Source organism: Sminthopsis crassicaudata, chromosome 2, assembly GCF_048593235.1.
Source record: "Sminthopsis crassicaudata isolate SCR6 chromosome 2, ASM4859323v1, whole genome shotgun sequence".
NCBI classification, from domain to species: domain Eukaryota; kingdom Metazoa; phylum Chordata; class Mammalia; order Dasyuromorphia; family Dasyuridae; genus Sminthopsis; species Sminthopsis crassicaudata.
Genome location: NC_133618.1, coordinates 481,992,196 through 482,006,348, shown reverse-complemented (window position 1 = coordinate 482,006,348; position 14,153 = coordinate 481,992,196). Strand labels below are relative to the sequence as shown.

The window sequence follows — 14,153 nt, the reverse complement described above, 5'->3', positions numbered from 1 at the left end:
CTAGCTGTGTGACCCTACACAGGTTATCTAATTGCCTCAGGGGAAAAAAAAAGAAAAAGAAAATTTATACTAGGATGGAATAGTTTCAACAATGATATTTCCTGAGAACAATAATTCTATCTATCAAGCCCAGTTGTTGTTGTTCCTTTTAAATAAGCAAATAAAATAGAAATTAAATAAGTAAGTAAAAGAGAAATTTTCTATTTTAATTTGATTGAAAGAAAATACTATATACATCCTACAGCAGGAAAAAAAAAGGGAAGAATATATATAACAGGCTGTTCTTAAGTAACAGTATAAAAGCCATAGAATAGAAGTAGTAGCAGTTGGTTGTATACCATTTTAAGTCATTCAACAAGCACTGTAGTAAACTATAATTATCTTTGTGCCATATTTCCAAACTAGACAACAGGCTTCCTGAGAACAGGTGTCTTACTTTCTATTTTTCCCATTGCTCAGCACAAAAGTAAGTAGAAAGTTGATATTTGTAAAATATTCTATAATTTAATCTTATCCTCTGTCAAATAAAGAATTAGGAAACACTAAAGCCTCAGAATGGGAAAGTAACATGCCCAAGAACATGTAGCATGTAACCAGCAGATATGAGATTAAAATGCATTTGCTCTCAGTTCACTGTTTTTTTCCACTACAAACCATTAGGAATTGAATTTGGATGTTCTGTAGCTTCTGGCTATTCTGGAATAGGCAAGTCAAAGTTATCCTCTGCTTGATCAAATAAATAGTGGGAAGAATGCTTTGATTTCCTACTTGAAACAGAAGGAATTATGTTGATTTATATATACTTGGGCAATCACAGAAAATATATTTTATACACACACATATATATGTACACACTTATAAACATCTCTTTTTTGAATAGTTTTTTCTGCAGTTATAAGAACAGTTACCCTTAACAAAATAAAGATATAGAACCTTCTATATACTCCAGCAAATTTAGTAAAGTGATCATTTGAAGTGAAAAATTTTACTATATAAATTATGAAAATTAATAAAGTGACAAAATGGGAATTACAATTCTTAATTGATTCTGCCAAAAATGTTCTGCTGATTTCTAAGAGGTGTGCTGAGGAGGCAGCAAGCTCTTTCTTTACTTAACTGCACTGTCCTATAATTCTGCTTTGCTTTTTCAAAGGCAATTTTCCCCCCAGAAAATACTATTGCTAATGGTTAATTTAATCTTCCAGAATTAACTGAGAAGTTCCATGCATACTACACTGTTTTACCTTATCAGCCTGGCGCATGTAGCAGTAGAGAATTCCTCTCATACATTTTATAGCTGAATGCTCCAGCTCATGGGTCCTTCCCTTGTCATCATCAATGCGCCTGGTTGAGAGAGATAATTCACAAAACAAATTGGAAATGCATTTGCAAAGAAAGCAGAGCTTTACATAATTAAGTATTTAACTATTCAGTTAATCCTGTGTTATAGTGATGTCCACTAATTCTGTAACAGTAAAAGACCAACATTTTTTCTTTTTCATTATTAAAAATAAATGATTATTAATCTTTTATAAAATCTATATTTTCTATTATATCCCTGTCCATGCCCCTTCCCAGGGAGCCATTTCTTATGAAGGAGAGATAGAGAGACAGACAGACCGATATAGACACACACAGAGAAATACAGAGACACAGAAATATAGGGAAAAAAAAAAAAAAGGCGAGAGAAGTTGCTTCTCATATTTCTTTGGAGTCAAACTTAATCATTATGATATTTAGAGCATTCAGTTTCCCATTTATTCTGTTCCTATTTTTTTATATTTACATTATAATTATATATATATAATATATATTATTACATTATAATGACTAAAATGTAGTCATTGTGCATATTATTTTCCTTTTCTGGTTATGTTACATTGTTAGTTAAATAAATCTCATGTTTTTCTACATTCATCAAGTTAATCATTTCTTATAATAATAACATTTTATTATATTCACAAACAACAAATTGGCTATCTTTCAATAAATGGAGATCTACCTAACTTCCAGTTCTTTTCTATGTCAAAAAGTGCCACTATGAATAGTTTGGTGTATATGAAATAAGTCTTTTTTATTAATAACCTTCTTGTGTTATATATATCATCAATTATTCAAATAAAACTTCTCATCTAAACATCAACATTTTAAAAGATAATACAAAATAAAACCATGTTGTCTGTTTTACTCATACTACCATAAGGTTATTGTCAGGTATCAATATTTTAATACTGCTAAATTTCTACATGGAAATCAGGAAACAAATGGAGGAAACACCACTTACAGGTGATGAAAGACTCAGTTAAATAGTCTGCTTATCTCTAGTTCTTAATTTAAAAAGCCTGAAACATGTTACATATATATTAAGAAGAAATTTTCTAAGTTTTTTCAAAAAGTAACTACATTTACCCCTACTTTTAGTATGCATTAAAGACTCATGATGATTCAAATATATTTATTAAAAAAACAACCCTGAGCAAACTGAAAAAATTCAAAAATAATTCATAAGAAAATTCATCTTGATGGCAGAAACTAGGCATGGACCCACATTTAACACCACATACTAAGATAAGATCAAAATGGGTCCAAGATTTAGGCATAAAGAACAAAATCATAAATAAATTTGAGGAACATAGGATAGTTTACCTCTCAGATTTGTGGAGGAGGAAGGAATTTATGTCCAAAGGACAACTAGAGACCATTAGTGATCACAAAATAGAAAATTTTGATTACACCAAATTAAAAAGTTGCTGCACAAACAAAACTAATGCAAACGAGATTAGAAGGGAAGTAACAAATTGGGAAAACATTTTTACAGTTAAAGGTTCTGATAAAGGCCTCATCTCCAAAATATACAGAGAATTGACTTTAATTTATAAGAAATCAAGCCATTCTCCAATTGATAAATGGTCAAAGGATATGGACAATTTTCAGATGATGAAATTAAAACTATTTCCGCTCATATGAAAGAGTGTTCCAAATCACTATTGATCAGAGAAATGCAAATTAAGACAACTCTGAGATATCATTACACACCTGTCAGATTGGCTAAGATGACAGGAACAAATAACGATGAATGCTTGGAGGGGCTGTGGAAAAACTGGGACACTGATGTGTTAGGATTACTAAGTGAGATACTGAGGTTGTCTGGATAGTGACAAGGTGAGAATTCAGGTTGAGACAATTACAAGGTGAGAACTTCAGGTTGACTTGATGGAAGGATTGATCAATGATGGACAGAATCAGCTACATCCAGAAAAGGAACACTGGGAAATGAGTGTAAACTGTGAGCTTTTGTTTTTCTTCCCAGATTATTTTTACTTTCCAAATACAATTCTTCCTTTGCAACAACAACAACAAAAGTCGGTTCTGCACATATATGTATTGTACCTAGGATATACTATAAGATATTTAATATGTATGTGAATGCCTGCCATCCAGGGGAGGGGGTGGAGGAAAGGAGGGGAAAAATTCGGAACAGAAGGAAGTAGAAGGGATAATGTTGTAAAAAAAAAAAATTACCTATGCATATGTACTGTCAAAAAATGTTATAATTATAAAAATTAATAAAAAAATTCATCTTGTATTTTTCTCTACTTACCGAAATTTGTTTCTTTAGATTGTTAATTTTGTGCACTATAAATTAAAAGTTTTAAGGGAATATCCAACTAAATTTTATTTGGGATTTAATTTCATTGATCTAAAAAAGAAAGCTAGTTATCTGTCACCACCCAGGTACACTTAATAAAGTCTAAAGTCTTCACACAGAATGCAATAAATCATGTCCTAGAATTGATTTAAATACTTTCTTCTTTAGGCCCAATCTGTGCACATAAGGAAGAGGAAGAATATTATTGGACTTAAAAAATTAATAAATTTCTTGGGAGGGGAAGAAATCAATTTTTGTTGTTGGTCAATTGTTTTTATTTGTTTGTTTTAGTCTTATCTGCCTCTTCAGGACTCTTTTTGTTTTTTTCTTTATTTTGTTTTGTGTGTGGGTGTGGGTGTGAGTGTGTGTAGGGGGAGAAGGGTTGGCAAAGATATTGGAGTGGTTTTTCATTTCTTTCTCCAGCTCATTTTACAGATAGGTAACTGAGCTAAACAGAGTTAAAGTGACTTGCTGAGGATTACATAGCTAGTCAAATTTGAACTTAGAAAGATGAGTCTTCACACCTTAATTCAGTGCTCTATCCACTGTGTCAAGCAGTTGCTCTCCACAAGTATCTTTTTAAAGAAATTTTTTATTATTATAGCTTTTTTATTTTCAAAACATATGCATATGTAATTTTTCAACATTGACCCTTGCAAAACCTTCTGTTCCAAATTTTCTCCTTCTTCCTCTTACCCCCTTCCCTAGATGGCAGGTAGTCCAATACATGTTAAATATGTTAAATCCAATATATGTATACATATTTATACAGTTATCTTGCTGTACAAGAAAAGATAGATCTAGAAAGAAAGAAAAAAACCAAGAAGGAAAACAAAAATGCAAGCAAACAATAACAGAAAGAGTGGAAATACCATATTGTGGTTCACACTCATTTCCCATTATCCTCTCTCTGGATGTAGATGATTCTCTTCATTACTAGACAACTGGAACTGATTTCAATCAGCTCATTATTGAAGAGAGCCACATCTATCAGAATTGATCTTCCTATAGTATTTTTGTTACTATGTATAATGACCTCCTGGTTCTGCTCATTTCACTTTGTATCAATTCATGTAAGTCTCTCCAGGCCTCTCTGAAATTGTCCTGTTGGTCATTTCTTATAGAACAATAATGTTTCATAACATTCATATACCATAATTTATTCAGCCATTCTCCAATTGATGGGCATCCATTCAGTTTCCAGTTTTAAGACATTACAAAAAGGGCTGCTACAAACATTTTTTGGCACATATCTCCACAAGTATCAAATTAGAGGCCAAATCTTGTTTTCATCTTTCTTTGTATCCCCTATACTTTGCAAAGAGCACATATCTTAATATATATGTTCTAGGGCTTTATAAACACTCATTGGTCAATTGATCAATTTACCAAGTTTATATAAGAGTGGCTGAAATCTAGATCAGCAAACAGCTCATTCATAGTAATGAAATATTTGAAGACAATAAGAATTTTTTTTCTTATATGTTACTGGTCGGTCACTTTAACTCTACAGGTGAGTCTCTCTGATTCCAAGTCCCATACTATATCCACTGTACCATCCTGCTGCCTAGAGAAATCAATAAAATCTAGAAAGTATGTCAAAAAGAATTACAAAAGTTATGACAAATCATTATATGCACAATCTGAAGTAAACAAAATATAACTTTAATACTTTCACAGGTTGATTCAAAATGCTACAATATTCATTCTACAAATTCTGCTTTTAAGTTAACATTCTTAAAGATTATATAACTATTGTTATTCACTATTTGAATAGAAAAAGTAAAAGTAGAAATATTCTACTATTAAAGCAACATTAAAAGCCTGAATGAGTTGGTTACTTTTTCTAAAAATCCTGGAAATATTTGAATGAAGAAATAAGCCTACTATTTGCATGATTGAAATTCAGCCACACACATAATCTAATTTTTAAAAATAGGAATCAAACCTTAAAATTTTTATTTCATTCAATTCTTGCTCTATCTTGTTTTGTTTTCATTGGAAAACTCTTGGATTGAACTTGAAATGTAAAGTCTCTTTATATTTAGAGAAAGCAAGAACAGGTTGGGAGAGAGTAAAGATTCTTGCCAATCCCAATATTATATAGGAATTCCTCCACAAAGATATTATAAAGTTACCATTGTGGGACACACAGAAGAACCTAAATTAGGAAGAGCAAACTGCATCCCTCTCAGAAATGTCAACAAACCTTTCTGGGCTTTAACTTTCTCATTTGTAAAATGAGGTGGTTAGACTAAATCCCAGCTTCTTAAACTGTGGTTCATGACCACATATGAGGTTTTTTAATTGAATGTAAGTTGCAAAATTATGACTTATTATCCGTAAATATGTAATCTGTGTTCCTATTTTATATGCCTATATACCCAGAATCATGTGAAAAATTTCTTAAGTAAAAAGGGGTTGCAAGTAGAAAGAGTTTTAGAAGCCCTGAAAATTGGATAACCTTCTAAAATCCCTTATACCTCTAAATATGTGATCCTAGATTAAAAGAAATCAATAAAATAAAATTATAAAGGCATCATTTCAGAAGTAGTATGGCACAGTAGAGAGAGTACTCACCTTAGATTCAAAGGAATGGGGCTCAAATCCCAGATTTTGTCACTTACTTCCTATGTGACCTTGGACAAAACACTTAATCTCTCTGGACCTCAGTTTCTTCATTGTAAAATAACAAAATGTACCCAGATGGCCTACAAGGTCCCTATCAAATCTAAATTTGTGATACTAATTAGGTATATACTTTCTATCTTCCTTTATAGAAACTGGATCATCTCAAGGCAAAATGTTTTTCCTTTAAAAAAAAATTGGTTTTAAAAATTTTTGTTAACTATAAGTCCTATGCAAAAATATGATCATAGTAATAATGTAGTTACTCCCTTCAGATAAAACCAGGAGAAAACATTTTTCAAAACATTGCTTATAATATTATTATTCCTTTTTTTCTAAACAAGCAAACAAAAAAAAGAGCCTACTTAATTGTTTAACAAAGATTTATTTAGGGGGTCACTTAAAGAGAGAAAGAACCTCAAAGATCATTTAGTCTAGTTTCCTCATTTTACAAGTGAAAAAATAGTAACGTCTAGAGGGGTTAGGTAGCATGCAAGATAACAGAAGGAAGAGCTAAATGGCAGAATCAGGATTCAAAACCAGTCCTTTAACTCCAAATCCAACACTATGATACAATCTGTACTTCTCTCTTTTTTTCCTGTTTCACTAAAACTTATGATACTTTATTTGACAAAACAATTCCCTAGTCCCATTACTGACCCATATGTTTTGCATCAAAACTCAAGGTTCGCCTATCCTTTTCCACTTCCTCAACCTTAAAATTTTATCTGATTAATTCCACATTTGAGAGTCTGAGAATTAACAAAAATTTTCAAGAATAAAAGTTGTTCTCTATTAGAGAGTTGTTCTCTAATAGCTAACTGGCTAAGTTATAAATTCAATTTCATTTTGTAAAAAAACAAATATTATGAAAAAATATTTTAAATCTTTATAAAAGAAATTCAAATACAACAATAATGAAAATTTTTTACCTCACAATCATAAGATTGGCAAAGATGGTTAAGTAAGAGCTAGGGAATTTTAGAAAATCTATGAACATATAGGCACATTAATAATTGGTTCAATAAATCTGGAAAGTAATTGAAGGAACTCTTTTCCTAAGGACTGAATGGAAATATTCAAAATAGCACTATTTTTAGTAGCAAATGAGAACTAAGCATCTTTTAAAATTATATTCTTAGTTATCTTCCTGTCCACAGAAGTAGTGATTCTATTCCTTTTTTTTTTTTTTTTAACTATTCTCTTTCCCTCAATATAACTCCAAATTAGTTCTCATTAATCTAAGCTCATTCTGATCTTTAGGAAATTTGACATTTTCACAGAATTTTATATTCATTTGTATTCATTCTTGCACACTATACCTTTTTTCTTTAAAAAAGCAATTAATTTTATTAACATCAAGACTCTGATTTATGAACACTGCCCTCTCTCTGATCCAAATATACATCTCTTGTAACAAAATAAAGGGGGAAAAAAAGCAAAATTAAATACATCAGCTAAGTCTAACAGTCAATCTAATAGTCTTACTGTAAGTGTCTTAGTGTATGTTTAACCATACTGGTCTTTTCAGGTTTTCACTGAGTGTTTCTTACTCTATGCTGACTTACTCTGAAGAATTTTATTCCAAAGGGATTCCATCTAATATTTCTTTGAACCTCTTGAAATTTGTCTTGCCAAAACCTAGGATGAAAGTCAGACTACCTATGTAATTGTGCTACTCTATATCACAAATCCAGGAAGTTACTATTCCAAAAAGTTCCTTTCTTTTTCCTATTTCAGTAACTGATACTCCTATCCCTTCTTTATTCTTGTTAATGATAATGAAATAGAAGTTCCCCTGGTTGGTTCTTCCATCTTTAGAAGAATAAAAATTTCCTTCAAAAAGCAGAAAGAAATTATGTCTAAAAGTATGACTAATGACAAAAATTGGTGGAAATTTTAATAAAAACTTAGTTTAGTAGTTTGGAAGGGAATAATAATTATGTAGAAGCAATACTGTTGGGTAGAATTTACTTAAGTCAGAGAATAAGTACAAATAGCAGCTGAGACTATCCTGTCATATACCTGGAAGCCATTCTCACATGTGGCTGTCTCTCCTGCACCAAACAAATAGATGGAAAAAACAAAGATAAATTCATGTCACATAATGTACATGCTGCTAAGAAATTTTAGAAGTGATTACATTCTTCCTTGCACTTCCCTGGACATTTTATGGATATGTAAAAGTCAAGGAATGATCACAGTGAACAGGCTGTTAAATAAGCTGCCTATCAACAAAAGCATGTAGCATTAAAATTTTCCCAGGGTGTAAGCTATGATCAGAATCCTCATTTGCTCACATGAGGGCTTGGTGAAAATGCTTCCATGGCTCCACCTTCCCCAACTCTTTAATGATACAGACAAACTTTTTTAAAATTATTATTATTATTATTATATATATAGCTTTTTATTTACAAGATATATGCATAGGTAATTTTTCAGCATTGAAAATTGCAAAACCTTTTGTTCCAACTTTTCCCCTCCTCCCTCCAGATGGCAGGTTGACCAATACATGTTAAGTATGTTAAAGTATAAGTTAAATATAATATATGTATACATGTCCAAACAGTTATTTTGCTATACAAAAAGAATCAGACTTTGAAATAGATACAGGCTAACTTCTAAAGTATCCAATCAAAACTATACAAAAAGTGACTTGATTAAATCATATAGCACTTTGGATGTTTGTTTTTTAAACTGGCAAAGAACTGCAAAGTGAGGGATTGCCCATCAGTTGGAAAACAGCTAAACAAGTTAAAATACTTGAATGTAATAGAATACTATTGTTCTATAAGAAATTATAAATGAGACAATTTCAGAGAAACCTGGGAGTACATATGTGAAATGATGGAAAATGGAGTGAACAAAACCAGGAAAACAATGTACACAATAACAACACTGCTGTAAATATATGCATCTTTGAAAGACTTAGAAACTTTGATCAGTATAATAACCAAAAAAGGTTTTAGAGACCAATGATGAAATATGCCACTCACCTCCTCACAAAGAGGGGGATGGACTCAGAGTACAGAATGCGATACACTTATTCTATCTGAATGTGGTCAGTGTGAGAATCTGTTTCAAGTGTCTATAGATATTTGTCCAAGGGTTTTGTTTTTCTTCTTTTTTTCAATGAAAGGGAGAGAAGGTAGATTTTCACCGAGTATGAAAAAATTTTTCTTAAATTAAATCCATCTTTCAAATTATAATTATTAACAACTTTTCTTTACAAAATTTTAGTTTCATTGATAATCTCTTCTCTAAGCAGTTGTCACAATTAATATATTTAACAGAATTTATGTAAAGTATCACAGATTAGTAATGCAGAGACTTGGGTTCTAGAATACCCAGCTCTGACTTAATTAACTGCATGTCCTTCAAAATGGCTTCTCTGAAATATTTCACTGAATGACCCCCTTTTCCTCTGAAAGGTTATACTCAGTTTTGCTGGGTAGGTGATTCTTGGTTGCAATGTTTTGAGATGACAACTGTAAATGACTTTGGAGTACAAATAGCAGCTGAAACTATCCTGTTATATCCCTGAAAGCCATTCTCACATGTGGCTGTCTCTCCTGCACCAAATTCTCAGTAATATAATCATCTCTCTGAATACAGATTGAGTCATTCTCTATTTCTCCCTTTATTTCTCTATTTTAAACTTATTTTTTCTTGAGGGTTTTAATTTTCATTAGAATGGGAGATCTATGTTTTCTTTCACAACTTGACTTTTATGGAAATGTACTGCATAACTTTACATGTGGTTTCTTTTTAAATTTTTATTTATTTTTGAAATACACATTGTTTATGAATTATATGTTGGGAGAGAAAAATCAGAGCAAAAGGGAAAAACCATGGGAGAGGAAAAAAAAAAAGACAGAAAAAAAGGAGTAAACATAGCATGTGTTGATTTACATTCAATCTCTACAATTCTTTTTTCTGGATGCAGATGGCATTTTCTGTCCAAAGTTTATTGGGATTTCTTTGGATCATTGAATCACTGAGAAGAGCCAAGTCTTTTGTAGTTGATCATTACACATTCTTGCTGTTATTGTGTACAATGTATTCCTGAATCTCCTTGTTTAACTCAATATCAGTTCATGTAAATCTTTCCAGCTTTCTAAAATCAGCTTGTTCATAATTTTTTAATAGAACAATAATATTCCATTATTTTCATATACCACAACTTATTCAGTTATTCCCCAATTGATTGGCATCCACTACTTTTCCAATTCTTTGCTACCATAAAAAGAGTTGCTACAAACAATTTTGCACATGTGGGTCCTTTTCCCTTCTTTATGATTTCCTTGGGATACAAACCCAGTAGTGGCACTGTTGGATCAAAGGACATGCTCAGCTTAATAGTTCCAGATCGCTCTCTAGAATGGTTGGATCATTTTATAATTCCACCAACAATGTATAAGTGGCCCAGTTTTCCCATGTCCCCTATAATATTTATCATCTTTTTCTGTCATCAATCTGATCAATGTGAGAGATGTGAGGTGGTACCTCAGAGTTGTTTTAATTTGTTTTAATTTAATTTAATTTCTCTAATCAATAGTGATTTAGAGCATTTTTTCATGACTATAGATGGCTTTAATTTTCATGATCTGAAAATTATCTGTTCAAATCTTTTAACCATTTATCAACTGGGAAGTGATGTGTATTCTTATAAATTTGGCACAATTTTTTATATATTTTACAACTCAGACCTTTATCAGAAATACTAGCTGTAAAGATTTTTTCCCAGCTTTATATTTCCCTTTTAATCTTGTTTCTATTGGTTTTGTTTGTGAGAAAATTTTTTAATTTAATGTAATCAAAGTTGTCTTTGCCTTTCATAAAGCTCTCTAATTCTTCTTTGGTCATAAATTTCTCCCTTCTCCAAAGATTTTATAAGTAAATTATCCTTTGTTCTCCTAATCTAATTATGGTATCATCCTTTATGCCCAAATTATAAACCCATTTTGACCTTATTTTGGTATAGGGTATGAGATGTAGATCTATGCTAAGTTTCTGATGCATCATTTTCCAGTTTTCTTAGCAATTGTTGTCAAATACTAAGTTCCAAGAGTTAGAGTTTGAGGGTTTATTAAATAATAGATTACTATAGGTCTTGATTATTGTGTACATCTAATTTATTTCACTGATACACCACTCTTTTCCTCAACCAGTACCAAATGGTTTTGATTACTGATGCTTTATAATATAGTTTTAGGTTTGATACTACTAAGCCACCATCCTTTGTAATTTTTTTCATTAATTCCCTTGATATTCTTGACATTTTATTCTTCCAGATAAATTTTGTTATTATTTTCTAGTTCTGTAAAACAATTTTTTAGCAGTTTCATTGATATGGCACTGAACAAGTAGACTAATTTAGGTAGAATTATAATTTTTATTATATTTGCTTGGCCTACCCATGAGCAATAGATCTTTTTCCAATTGTTTAGATCTGATTTTATTTGTGTGAGAAGTGTTTTGTAATTGTGTTCATATAGTTCTTGGGTTTGTATTGCCAGATAGACCCCCACATATTTTATTTTGGCTACAGTTATTTTAAATGGAATTTCTCTTTCTATCTCTTGCTGATGGGCTTTGTTGGTAATATTTAGAAATATTAATGATTTATATGAGTTTATTTTGTATCCTGCAAGTTTATAAAGCTGTGAATTATTTTGAGTAGGTTTGTGGATGATTTTCTAGATCACATGTGGTTTCTTAATTGTGAATGGGAATAAGGAAGAGAACACAGAACTCAAAAATCTTAAAAACAAATGTAAAAAAAAATTTTAAATGTAACTGGGGGAAAATATTAAATAATTTTTTTTACAAAACAAATAAAATAAAAATAAATACTTTCTCCTTTAGAAAATTCAGTTTTATATGACTAGAAGATAAAATTGCCCTTAATATCAACCCTGTCATATTCTTGCATGGGAAGATGTTATTTAAAGCTATTAATTAATTAAAAAGCTCCAGTAAACAGAAATAGTAATATTGTTTTAAGAAAGACTTTTTGAGTAAGTCATTTTGGCTGAAATAAATACCAAATTAACTATAAAAGACATATGAAGAAAGATGCTATCTCCATTCAAAGAAAGAACTGATAAATAGATGTATAGAATAAGTTTACATGTTTATCTATATCTATTTGTTTCTAATGATACCCTTCTCTGTGTGGGAGGAAAGAAAAAAATTTTTAAAGAAATTTACAAAATAATTTTATTATGTATTTTTAAAGAAAAGCAAATTGTTCATAATATATTTATAATTTACTGTGCAATCATATTTTTTACTATATCATGTTTTGGAAATGTTTGTTTTATCCAGAAGACAAGACATCTAAATTTGTACTCAAGGTGCCTCAGCAAGGACCATGTTCAAGTACTAAAAAAACTGGCTTTTGTCAGTTAGTAGAAAGAATCAAAGAGTTTAAACCTAGTAATGGTCCATAGAAATCAATATTAGTCATTTGGGTGGTAGGGAGGTACCTCTATTAATGTTCTATTCTACCACCTCAACATGACTTTTAGTTGTCTACTTCAATTCTTCAACATTTTGTGAAAATGATCTTCAGTTCCTGAAGGCTATGCCAAAACAGAAGTTTGGATAAGTCTTAATAAGACAGAAAACCAGAGAATATATTTAGTGATGCAATGTAATATCAATCCTTAACATAACCCAGCTGTAAAGAATTAATTCTTTTTCATTTACACCATATTAAGCTGGGCAAGGCATAAAGTTTATTCCTAAATAAATGCCAATTATAAAGCTTTTTTACCCAACAAAAATTCAGTTTACATAAAAATTTCAACTCTAAATGTGCCTTCTGCAGATGAATAAAAAGTGCTAGAATCTTAATTATATACGTCATATGTACTTAATTGCATACATGCTATCTCTTCAAATGGATGTACTATGTATTCAAAGACAAAAATGGAAAATTCTCTACCCTTAGGGAGAATCTTTCATTTCTGTCTTTGAATCTACAGTATCTGATGTGAAGCAGGCAATTAATGATTGCTGATTAACTGATTCACAACTTTGGTTAGAGGAAGAATTTATTTTGTTTTTATAACACCTTCATTTCCCAATGTAACAATTACCCATTTCCTCCCACAAAGCAGTCCCTTCAAAGAACACATTTTTAAATATAAAATAACAACAATTTAAAATTATTATAAAATATAAAGATAAATAAATAAAAATAAAAAGCTGAGCAAAATTAATCAATACCTTAAAGAAGTTTAACATTATTAAATAAGGTCTATCTTAACTGTCCAAAGAAAGGGGGGAGTTATATTCTCATATCATTTCTCTATGGCAATAGTCCTTATAATTACATAGCATTCAATTTCCATTTTATTGATATTGTTTTTAGTTACCTTGGTGTAATTACTGTATACTTTTTTTTATTGTGCTTATATCTCTTTATTTTAAAGTTCATATATGTCTTCTTCATAGCCAACATTTCTACATACCACATATAATATAATTTGTTTTATTATTACCCAATCAATGAATAACTAAGTTCTTTCAAAAACTTCATTGCCACAAAAAGTGCTGCTATAAATATTTTGGGCTAAGGTTTTTATTTCTATGACTGAACTACTTAGGGTTTATGCCTATTAGTATAAAAGAGAATTTTTAACTAAAAAAGAATTAGAAAAGACCATAAAAGATAGCTAATGTATTGACATGAAATTAAAAGTTTTTGCATACAAGACATAAACTAAGGGAGAATTAGAAAGACAACTGAAAAACAGGAATAGATCTGCTTTAAAAGAAATCGTATATTTGCTTTTAAATATTGGCAAAATACTTTCTTTGTTAGATGGACTCAATGACTCATTGGGTAAAGGAAGGGGAAGGATTC

General features: G+C 30.6%; 1 protein-coding gene across 4 annotated transcripts in view; it reads right to left on the bottom strand.

Moving 5' to 3' along the window:
• Nucleotides 1–14,153, bottom strand: part of PHKB (phosphorylase kinase regulatory subunit beta) — a 254,654-nt gene that overhangs the window by 206,517 nt on the left and 33,984 nt on the right. For all 4 annotated transcript variants that reach the window (XM_074293309.1, XM_074293310.1, XM_074293312.1 and 1 more), the window contains one exon: nt 1,245–1,344. In XM_074293309.1, the coding sequence (XP_074149410.1) occupies nt 1,245–1,344 (100 nt within the window). The remainder of the gene's footprint in view (nt 1–1,244; nt 1,345–14,153) is intronic.